This window comes from Heterodontus francisci, chromosome 4 (genome assembly GCF_036365525.1).
Source record: "Heterodontus francisci isolate sHetFra1 chromosome 4, sHetFra1.hap1, whole genome shotgun sequence".
NCBI classification, from domain to species: domain Eukaryota; kingdom Metazoa; phylum Chordata; class Chondrichthyes; order Heterodontiformes; family Heterodontidae; genus Heterodontus; species Heterodontus francisci.
In genome coordinates this window covers 97193202-97205402 of record NC_090374.1, presented here as the reverse complement: position 1 = coordinate 97205402, position 12201 = coordinate 97193202, and the positions used below count along the sequence as shown (strand labels likewise).

General features: G+C 39.4%; 1 protein-coding gene across 1 annotated transcript in view; it reads right to left on the bottom strand.

Moving 5' to 3' along the window:
- prr16 (proline rich 16) overlaps positions 1–11616 on the bottom strand; it is a 147026-nt gene extending 135410 nt beyond the window's left edge. Inside the window, exon 1 of the mRNA XM_068028854.1 lies at positions 11485–11616. Coding sequence (XP_067884955.1) covers positions 11485–11616 — 132 coding nt within the window. The remainder of the gene's footprint in view (positions 1–11484) is intronic.
- Between the last annotated feature and the right edge of the window lie 585 nt (positions 11617–12201).

Sequence of the window (12201 nt, the reverse complement as noted above, 5' to 3'; positions counted from 1 at the left end):
TGGCGCAGTGGTTAGCACCGCAGCCTCACAGCTCCAGGGACCCGGGTTCGATTCTGGGTACTGCCTGTGCGGAGTTTGCAAGTTCTCCCTGTGTCTGCGTGGGTTTCCTCTGGGTGCTCCGGTTTCCTCCCACATGCCAAAGACTTGCAGGTTGATAGGTTAATTGGCCATTATAAATTGCCCCTAGTATAGGTAGGTGGTAGGGAAATATATAGGGACAGGTGGGGATGTGGTAGGAATATGGGATTAGTGTAGGATTAGTATAAATGGGTGGTTGATGGTCGGCACAGACTCGGTGGGCCAAAGGGCCTGTTTCAGTGCTGTATCTCTAAACTACGATGGGGTTCCTCATGTCTTCACCTTCCACCCCACCGGCCTCAACAGTCAATGGATCATCCTCCAACATTTCCATCACCTACAGCAAGATGCCACCACCAAACACATCTTCTCTGCTCCTCCACTTTCAGCATTCCAAAGGGATTGTTCCCTTCATTATTCAATCACCCACAACACATCCTCACTTTCCCATGGCACATTCCTGTGCAAGCATAGGGGATTCATAAATTTTCTATGATTCTATTCTATGATTCTATTCAACACCTTCCCTTTTACCCCCTCCCTTCCTACCATCCCGGGACCTAAATACTCCTTCCTGGTGAAACTGCGATTTATTTGTACTTCTTTTAATTGTTACGACCAGGTGAGAAAGGTGTCTATGGGTCTTTTACTGTCTACATCTGGTCTTATTGTAACAGGGTTTAATTTTTAAACACACTGTGCTTTGAGCTGCCCCTTGGTAAATCCTTGTTTACCATCTGCCAATTATAAGACAAAGAAATGAACACATCAGGTTTTCTTCAGATTAAAGAAGAAAAGTGAAATTTATTAAACCTTAAACATAAACTCTAATTCGGTTAATGCCTACGGATACACGCCGTGCCCCACACTAGCATGCATACGCAATACGCACATGCAAATAGGGACAGAAAAGAGTAGAAGAAAAATAAAATGGAGAGGTTTGAGGCAATCTCTGAAGAGAGGTTTTTACTGTGCTTCAAGCTCGCTGTAGTCCTTGATTGTAGGTAGTCTTGCTTTTCATTGGGGCCCAGTATTCTTCTTAAACCTTGTCACTGCAGGAGACTTTTCTCTCTTGGGGTTCATGTGTCTTCAATGGGTCTTCAGTTCTGTGAGAAAGAGATGGGAACAGATAGGGGAGAGGTCTGTTCAGTCCAGGAGCAAAGAGCTTTCTGAGTTTCAAAACTCTGTGGCAAGTTCAAATTCAAACAGCCAGTTAGTCTGGTGACTAAACTGGCCTGACCAGGTCTTCTGTGTACTGGAGAAACAGGGACTGGGTCCTTTGTTCCAACACTGTCTGCCAGTATGCAAAAAAGGTCTTTCCAGCGAGGGGCCTGGCAATTCCTTGTGATGGGCCCTCTTTTCTTCCCAGCAGCAATTTTAAGTTTTAATGTTCATGTGGCGAAATAACGTGTGCCTCATTCTTGGCAGGTGGGGGCCTGCATGATATAATTTACTATGCTGTCTTTTCTGCTCATGATGTAGTGTCCTCTACATTGTGGACACCAAATGCAGATTGGGTGTCCACTTTGTGGAACACCTCCTTTCATGATCCTGAGCTTCTGGTCACCTGTCACTTAATTTCTCTGCCCCACTTGCACTCTGACCTGGCTATCCTTGGCTTCCTACACTATTCCAATGAAGCTCGAGAAGCAGCATCTCATCTTTCAATTTGACACTTTACAGCCTTTTAGACTCAACTGTGAATTCAACGATTTCAGATCAGAACCTCTGCCTCATGTTCTCGAACAACAGTTGTTGATAATGATTCTGCTTTCCCATTTACACCTCCTCTAGACCCATATTTTGTTTCTCTCTTTGTACATTATCATCCCTTTTTGCATTGCACCATCATTCCTTTTGTTATTTAATCTCTCCTGCCTTCCACCCTATCATGGATCTTCCCTTTTATTCTTCCTCCCCTCCCCTATTTCTTTTCCTCTGGATATGTTTAAAAGTTGTTGCATCTCTAACTTTTTCCAGTTCTGATGAAAGGTTATTGACCTGAAATGTTAACTTTGCTTCTCTCTCCACAGATGCTGCTTGTCCTGCTTTTACTGTAATATACAACTGACTGGCAAAAAGCAAAGGCAAAGGATATTTCATATTGCTACATATTCAGCAACAGAGGCAAAGGCTTTTTCAGAATCTTAGTTTCACTAACCAATGGGCAGTCACACAGGCACAAGCATTTAACAAACCACATTTTCACTTCTGTCAATGTGCCACTGTTCTTTTGAAAAGAATAAGTTTTTTTTCAACTTCTTCCCTTTAACTTTCACACTGTTTTCTACATCCAAATAAGCTAACTGTGTCCATGCTATTCTCCTCATTTTCTAGGGGAAATGTTTAACTCTTCAGACATGTTAATGAATGCTTGGCGGATCTGCTGGGAGACATGGTTGAGCACTGTGATTAAGTGAAGAAACAGACTGTTCAGGCAGGTTACCGCCCTTTCCTTTAATGAACCAGACAAAAATGACAAATTAATCCCCCAGAGAAAACCTCATAATAAACAAGCATCAAGAATGAAATGTAAACAAAACTCTAAAACTGCAGCTACCAGAACATTTCAATGGATTTTTCATGAAATAAATAAATTAGAAAATAAATACCAATGCATTAAAAAAGAAACTTACTTGCTGACATTCAAAGCAGCCATTACAGGTTATAAATGAACATTCGGTAGCTACAATTCACCAATAAATCAAGCAAGTTGGTTAAGTCTTCACATGTGCAATTTCTAAATTGCTAAAAGCTACTTCATAAAGTGGACTACATTTCGATTATCCACACACTGGCATTACCATCAAATCTGCCTTATTTGATATCACTCTTTAAAAGGCCATCAGAATTGTGTCAGTCATTTATAACTGCTTCTCACTTCTCATATTGGCAGGGATGGTAAGATGGAAGAGTGGCAGTAATGATTGGACATGTGGCATATCTTAAAGAATTAGTGTCACTATAAAAAAAAATTCCAAACTGTTTTAGGGGTGGAGATGGACCAGACAAACTGTGGATTATTTTTACTGTGGTGAAATCAGTGGAGTAATTTCACAGAATTGCAGTCCTGGCATGGAGTCCCAGCTACTGGGGGTGCACATTGGGAATCTGGGCATTCACCTCCCATAATTCACTGGTCTTTAAATTTAATGGATGGAAAATGAATGGGGATGGGCCTGCTGGGAGGCACAGATGTACTCCTGGTATGTGAGGGATAATTGCACATTTTGACATGTTTCACAGCTTTTACATTGTTTAGTTGTGAACAAATGAAAAAGCTGCAAATATTTTGTGAAAATTGTCCTTCTTTTAAAGTAATTTTTTTGTACAAAGATTGGAAGTAAATATTGTTACATCCTGGAGGAATCATAAGTAAATTCCACTTATTTAGCACGTAACCTGCAGTTTAACACATTCATTGAAGGGGTTATGTCGCACAAACAAATCCAATAGACAGTCAGCAGTATAACTGATTTCATCAAAGCTTTTTTTTAAAAAAACAATGGCCCAACTATTTATATGCATTATTTTCCTTCATTTGTATATTTATGGATTGCATTGTCAATGTACAGTTAACAAGCAGAACTGTTACCAGGCTTAAAAAGGAAAATAACTTCATCAGAATGCACTGGAATACAACAAGAACAGTACTGCCAGAAAGGTACAATTGAGGGTAACCCTGCAGCTCTATACATGTAATGTTTCATTAAATGCAACAATAATCACGATTGGACATAGTGTTGTTCCTTTATGTTATATTGAAAATGTAAATACTAAGCTTGGAGTGAGTAATGTATGGTAGTGTTCTAAGCCCAACCATCTTCAGCTGCTTTATCAATCACCTTCCCTGCACCAAAAGGTCAGAAGTGGGGTTGTTTGCTGATGATTGCATTGTGTCCAGTACCATTCATGACTCTTTAGATAATGAAGCAGTCTGTAGTAAGACCTGTCAACATTCAGGCTTGGGCTGATCAGTGCCAAGTAACATTCACGCCACACAAATGCCAGGCAATGACCATCTCCAACAAGAGAGAACCTAACCATCTCCCCTTGACATCCAACAACATTACCCTCGCTAAATCCCCAACCATCCACATCCTGAGAATTACCATTGACCAGAAATTAAATTGGACCTGCCATAACAATACTGTAGCTACAAGACCAAGTCAGAGACTGAGAATTATGTGGCAAGTAACTCACCTCCTAACTCCCAAAGCCTGTCTACCATTTACAAGGCACAATAAATAATCTCCACTTGCCTGTATGAGGGTAGCTCAACAACACTCACGAAGCTCGGCACTATCAAGGACAAAGCAGCCCACATGATCGGCATCCCATCCACCACTTTAAATATTGTCATGCAGGCCCCCACCTGCCAAGCATGAGGCATATTAATTTCACCATATGGACATTAAATTTCAAACTGTTGTTGAAGTGAAGAAAGGACTTGCTTTAAAACAAATTGCCAGATCTTGGCTGGAAATACATTTGCATATTAACAGACAGTGTTTGGAAGGTCAAAGCAGCCATTCCCTGACCCATTCAACCCACAATGGACTTTTAATCACCAGACATTGAAGGTGGGGGAGCTCGCATTCCAGGTTGACTGCTAAGATGGCCAAATACACAAATGAACATGGTCAAACCAGCTAGTCACATGACTAACCTGCTGGGCAACCAAAGTTTTTTGAATTTGTACAAACAGTTTGGGCAGAAAGCAGACTATTACTGGGTCTGTCTGCCTATTCCCACCTTTTTTTCATGGAACTGCAAATCCACTGAAAACACATAAACCCCAAGGGAGAAAAGTCTGCTACAGTGAACAAGGTTTAGGAAGATTACTGGGCCCCAGTGAAAAGCAAGATTACCTACAATCAAGGACTCTACAGTGAGCTTGAAGACCCATAGCAATAACCCTCTTCAGATATTGCCTCAAACTTTTCCACTTTATTTTTCTTCTGCTCTTTTCTGTCCCTATCTTCATGTGTGTATCGCATATGTATGCTAGCGTGGGTGCGTTATGTATCCATAGGCTTTAACCGAATTAGAGTTTAAGTTTAATAAATTTCAATCTTTCTTCTTTAAGCCTAAGCAAACCTGTTTGTGCTGGTTTCTTTGCCTTATAATTGGAAAGTAGTGAACAAGGATTCACCAAGGGGGAGCTAAAAACACGGTGTGTTAAAAGTTAAAACCTCTCACGGTAAGACCAGGTGAAGGCTGAGAGGGACCCCTAGACACCTTTCTCATCTGGTCGTAACAATATTCATTCCCTCCACCACTGGTGCACAATAGCAGCAGTGTGTACCATATGCAAAATGCATTGTAGCAACTCACCAAGCTTCCTTTGACAGCACCTTCCAAACCAGCAACCTCTACCACCTAGAAGAACAAGGGCAGCAGACACCTGGGAATACCATTTCTGCTAGTTCCCCTCCAAACCACACACCACCATCCTGACTTAGAACTTTATTGCCTTCCTTCACTGTCACTGGATCAAAAATCTGGAATTCCCTTGCTAGCAGCAAGTGATTAAATTTTCCTCAACTTTTCATTTACCAACTCCCAAACGAAAATGATGACAGGCATAGTAAAAGAAAATTCCAAGATGTTCAGTGTGACAGAGTTTTTTGGGATTGCATCAATTCTAAGTTTGACATAGTTGCAGGTGCATTCAATGAGTTGAAGCAACAGTGCATTTCAGCTGAATCCACCCTTTGCTGAAACAAGTTAATTGCCACTTTAAAAAATTCACAACCCTTTTACTGATATTGTAAACAAACATCAGGAGCTGGTATACATATTCACAAACACAACTATTTTGACTTCTATATAAAGTGTTGTTGGTTTGTTAGAAACATTGCTGATACTTAGCCCAGGTATCAGGCAGCAATTTAACATTAAGGCAGTGGCTGAAAAGTCAAGAGCGAGCTTGCCTCCACTGGGCCTGGAAGCCACGCTGCAATTTTGCATTGCCCAGGCCCTGAATTGAACTTGGCCATGGAATTCGCCCTTAACCCTAACCCTAGCCTCTCTGAGGCAGAAAATCCTGCATCCAAGAGTTGCCGACCAATCAGACAGCCAAGAACTCTTCAGTCCCAGGTATCACTTGGCCACTTAAGGGCCAGAATTGGTCTGGGGCAGGTAAAATAGCAGCAGGGGTGGGTCGGTGACAGGCACGGCACCCCTTGCCTCCCACATGATTTACTGCCCTCCCCACCCCCCCCCCCCCATCTTCCAGCCAGGAGGGTGTGGGGTAAAATTCTATTCGCAGTGTCAAACCAAATCTTGTTTTTAATGCTTCTTGTCAAAAAATGTTGAGCTATAATGATCAATATGAAATCAAATTAAAGAATACAAAGTACACAACATTTACATGATATTTTTCTACATATTAAAATAATCTAGAGATTGTTTAGTTTAAAAGAGTGACCAGATTATTCCATAGTACTTAAAAGTTAACTATTAAAGTTTCTGAAATGTTTGACCTTTCTGGATGTGTAGCTAATTGACTTATTGCTTTTCTGCTGAATAAATAGCTGGTGATTGAGAACCATTCTACTTTATTCCACTTAACTTTATTGGATATGCAGTTTCATCATGCTCACCATCATCTTTCTTCATTTGACCTCTCTTTACAAGCTTCCAACTGGTTTGGAAGTAACAAGCTCTTTGGAGATCTTTTTATCATTTATCAAGAACTCAAACTAGCTCAGCTATTTTTATTCTCTTGATAGCATTCATCAATGACTGTTGGGTCTGTCAAGGCTTGGTTATTCTATTTTGAAGTACATATATTTGGTGAACACCATAAAATTCAATGCAACATTATCTACAAAAAGGATTAAATTTTTTCTTCCATTTCATCAGTCCCAAGGGTAACAACGGATCATCAACACTTAGAGTCCAAAACATTATCCAATGGTGACTTTTATTTAAAAAAAAGACATTGCCCTTCTTCCAAATTTTGTTGAATGCTACAGATACCTTTCTAATTCTATTTTAAACTTAACATCTTCACTATCTATGTTTCTATTGTATGTAAATATTTTATCACCCCTATGGATTTAAGTTGTAACATTTTTTTCATTGCTTTGCACGACAAAAGCCATTTTTTAAGTTCTGATCTTTTTTAAACATTGCTTTTGTGATAATATTAACATAGACAGCTCTTCATCTCAAATGTTTCATGAACATCCATGTCATCAGCAACATCAGTGGTATCTATCTACTGAGCCAAGATATATGAAAAACATTACAGATTACACGGACAAGAACCACAGACCTTTAAAATTTTGAAATTGTGTCATTCTACAGACACCAATATCTTTAGCCTACAATATTTATTGAACTATCCAGGGTAATGTTTACATGCTTCAGTTAAGCAATAGTCTTCTAGTGGAAGGTAATAATTTTTAAATGGTTTATGAGCTGTTGAGTAAGCAGCCCACACTTGACACAATGCACGCCCACTGGAACATTATTGATTTTGGCTCTTGTAGAAACTCTGTCTTTGAATCCCCTTTTTACCATCCCATGGGCATTGCTAGCTGCTCTCTGTACTTGAGAGATCAAATCAACCACAAAGAACTACAAGACACATCCTCACATGATTTCTCTTAAACAGTAAATCACCCTTAATCATTCAGTTGCCAATATGGCAAGAAAAACCCTTAATTAGAATTGTGATTTTACTTCTAATCTGCATAAATGCAATTTCAGTATTGACAATTACAGTATCTGATGCAAAATAAAGTATGTTTGGACAGTGCCTTGTATGAAAGACTTTGAAAACAAAGTTTGGAATATACTTATTTTGGAGATTCCAAAGATGAATCTGAGGAATTAAACAACTGAAGATTGCAATGCACAGATTATAAAACTTGTAGTTGAGAACCATGACAGCAAGTTTGGCCAATAAAGAAAATCCAAAAAGATATCCTCTAGATTTGAAAATCATATTTGATCACTCTTCAGTTCCACAATGTCCAATGGTATGTCCTATAATGGTATAGCCACTGCATGTTATTAGTAGAAGCCAGGTTCATGATTTTCAAGCCATAAGTTTAGTTGAGAATCTACTGGATTCTTCATCAAAAGCAAATGAAAAAATAGGAGAGTGGCATACTCCAACAATGAAGGTACATATTGAAATTATATGGAACTTGATCCCTCAGTGAAATAATTTGAAGATGAACATGACTGTAGAATACTAAACTGCTATTGGCGGCTTATTTTATGCTTCTCCCTATTTCCTTTGGAAAACCTTTGTTGATAAAGGATAGCAAATTAATTAGATTCGAGATCCTTAATCAATATCTTAAAACTATACAAATATGTCAGTGAGAAATAATTGAAGATATGTTTTAAGCAGACAATATTTTAAGTGAAACCATCTTTGTCAGACTATTTACAGAATTAAGTTATCATGTCTTAATGCATAATAATAATTTTGGTTAATTGCAAATCATAGAAGATTTGAACCTCAGCTTAAAACAATCAAAACTATGCAAATGTTCTTTGTGCTACATAATCTATACAAAGTTTGTAACTAAAATGCTAGTGTTCTAAGTTAAAGTATAAAAATGTGAATTTAATTTTTGAGGAAAATCCTTATTTTTCATGATAATCAATTAACTCAAACATGAATAAGGAAAATATATAACCACCTGGGACACTTCTAACATTCATTTTTAGATGACTTCAGGTGTATAGCACCAATATCAAACTTAAACACATTCAGCATAATTGAAAAAGGAGCAGAAATGTAACCATGTTGATAGCAAGCTCCTAAAAAATTGTGATAAAGTCTGCAATTACACTTTTTGTTTCCTCTCCACTGTGATAACTCCAAACGTTGAGAATCATAGCACAGCAATTTGGAGAAGTTGAAAAACCTAAAGAAACAGTTTTTTAAAATTTATACAGTAAAAGACAGATACAAGCAAAAGAGATTTGTTTGCATTCAGTAATGTTATGTAATGATATTTTGCAGTCTTTTTACACAATTACTCTTTTAGCCTCAAAAACTGTATGGTGCAGTCTCTGCAAGGAGACTCGCATTTTTTTTATACTCCTGGCTGCATCATGAAATAAATCTACGCCAATCAGAACTATCAAAAATAGTCAACTGGCAGTATACAAACACAAGAACAACTTGCATTTATATACCTTTAATGTAGTGAAACATCCCAAGACCCTTCATGTATACATGTACAAGTGTGAGTTTAGCACAGTACTGATCACTCAGAGCTCAAAAGGGCTCAAGCAAAATAAAACATATCAACCCTCAGAAACAACTATTGCCAAAGCATTAACAATATCTTATTCAGTATTTAGCAGTGTTTTCTCACTGTATTCTGTTTGTGCTTTTTTATTTTGCTTGTAGAAATGTCATTGTGTAGAACAAAAAACAATAGACTCTCATGATAAATCAAGTCAATTTCCAAGCACTGACACCTGGAATTAATTCATTGAATGATACAAAAGAACATTGTAGCTCCTATGCATTACTCGTCAATAAAAACAGAATTGATGAGCAAAACAAATGTTTCATTGACTTTTTTAAATATTGCGAAATTAAATATGTTATAATAATTACTGCATTAAATACAATCGCAAAAGCTACTCAATTTACCTATAAGGAGCTCCACTTAGTGTACAGGAGGCATATTATCCCACTCCATTATCTACCACCTTTACAACTACTTCAAGTATGTGGTGTCAATTGATTTATGTACATCAAATGTTCAAGGTACTCTAGTCCTCCTGTAGATTTGTAAAATGTCATTTTGTCAGCTACCTGTTATTTCATACATATTGTGCAATTATAATCTTGGTCCTTTAATATCCCTGCTGCAATTCTCACAGGCCTGTTGATTTGAGTTCTATTCGTCTCTGATCTATGCAGTAATCCTTTGACATGATTCAGCCAATTTTAAACAACTGGAGCAAAGTGGGTGCATTGAAGTATCAAAATGTGCATCATGCTAAAGAACATCTGGTCTGCAATCAACTACAGATGTATTTGAGTCCATTGTCGGTTCGGGGTTTTCAGGTTCTTTAATCACACGTGCCCCACAAACCAACTCCAGACTACATGCACGTTAATCCAGTCCTAACTATTCCTTATTCCAATATTTATCCCATGTATCATTCTCTATGACAAGGCAAATGCATTGAACCAATCGTATCAACGCAAAAATCGTCCAAAGCACCACGAAAGGATTCGGACAATAGTATTAATAGCGATGTCACAAATGCACAAGCGGTCGCTCATTGATTCATTGCTGCTCACTGACTTTATCTTCAGTATGTTTCCCATTGTGTTGTAAACATCAGTAGTAGTAAAGTAAATCAAAATCTGTCAAGTTATTAATAATAAATTGGTTGCAAAATGAATTAAGGAATTCCAACAGTTTAATTTATTGTCATTTTTCAGCTGAAGTAAAATCCCGTCTCCGCACCACCCTCCGCCCCCCCCCCCACCCCCCACCCCCGGCAAGAGAATACTGACGTTACTGTGGCAGTTTGAAATGGAAGTGTTATATAACTAATCATGACCTTTAATGGATTACTTCAGTGTTCGCTGAGACTATGGGAGTACAGCTATTCCAGTGTATTTCGCGTTGACGAATGAGTTTTTGATTTGTGAGCGAGATTAATTTATGCAAGAATACTGCCTTCTAAAGGAAAGTGTTATAAATCAGACTGTATGTGTATTTACGTGAACTAAATTCACATGTTTTACTGTTACAGATAGGATTATAAATGCTCCATACAATCTGAATTCTGACAATACATTATTATCTTGATTCAGCTAATCCCCTGTGGCATCATGCGACTATGCAATAAATTATGGAATTCCATAAATTAATTACCAGATCAATGAGAGGCATTCGGGGGATTCGGAGACATTTATCTGGTTTCAAGAGTGAATATTCCATCACTCTTGAGTACTAACTAGGCTGGATGAGAGTGCACGAGTGTCTCATTCGGAAGACAAGTTGTTCGAACGTGTTGTTAGTTGTTAGAAAGTGCTTTTTCTTGGCAGACGTGCGCGGGTGAACTGACAGGAGGAACTGTCAATGAAACGGACGCCAGTCTGTTCCTCACAGCTCAGTAGGAAAAGACTGCGCGTAAATCTCAGCCAGTGGTGCGAATTTACATCGTGTTAGCCTTCGGACCGTGTTAGTTTTCTTTGGAGGAGAGAGGACGGATCTTTTCAAGTTTCAAAATGTAGACCTGTCCGGAATCTGATGCAGTTGTACAGCATTTACCGATGTGGCAGATGCTCGTGGTTGCTCCCTCGCCCAGTTCAACACACTCAACAAATGAGTTTCCGCACCCCCCTTTGCAAAATCATACTTGCTAGATACGTTTTTCTTTTTCCTAAACATTCCTTACCTCCTTAAGTTCTTTCGCCACGTCCTTTAAATCGCCCAGGACTAACTCCAAATCGTCTACAATAGTCTTGATCTGTTCTTTTACCTTTGCCTTGCAGGCTGCGCCCTCCGGTTGTTTGGAGTTGGCTGACATTATTGAAGTGTGGCGAGAAGGGCACTGAGGGTCAGGATAGAGTGGAGCCGGACGCGCTCTTCCCCATCATCTTGCTGCTTTCTTACCGCCTCTGACTCAGTCTCCGCGCTGTTTGCCATCAACTCAGTGTAACTGCGGGCTCCCAAGGACTGCGGAAATCTCGCCAGTACGCCTGCGTCAGTGTGCATGGCAAATTAGAAACACCAAAAAAATGTGTAAGTAAATATTATCCCAGCCTCCATCCGCCTGGACATCCAGAATCTGCCTCTCCCTCTCCCCGTGGTGCTGCTGAAAGAAGCAGATCCGCGTCGACCCACTTCAGCCTGGTTTTATAATGTGGGGAGCCGCTGAATTATCAGCTTGCTGCAAAGAGCGCAGCGCACGGTTCAGTTCCCATCCAGGGGAGAGGAGGAGCTGGCAGGAGGATTGGGAGAAAGTCTCAGATCCATCAGCTCCCAGAGTGGGGAGAGATCCCGGCTCATCCTTTCGTCCACTTCCACTCCGCTCAACAACACCGTTCCAGCATCTTTCACCATCAGCCTGTCCTCATATATCCCAGAGACTGGAGCTCTCACTGGTTACGGA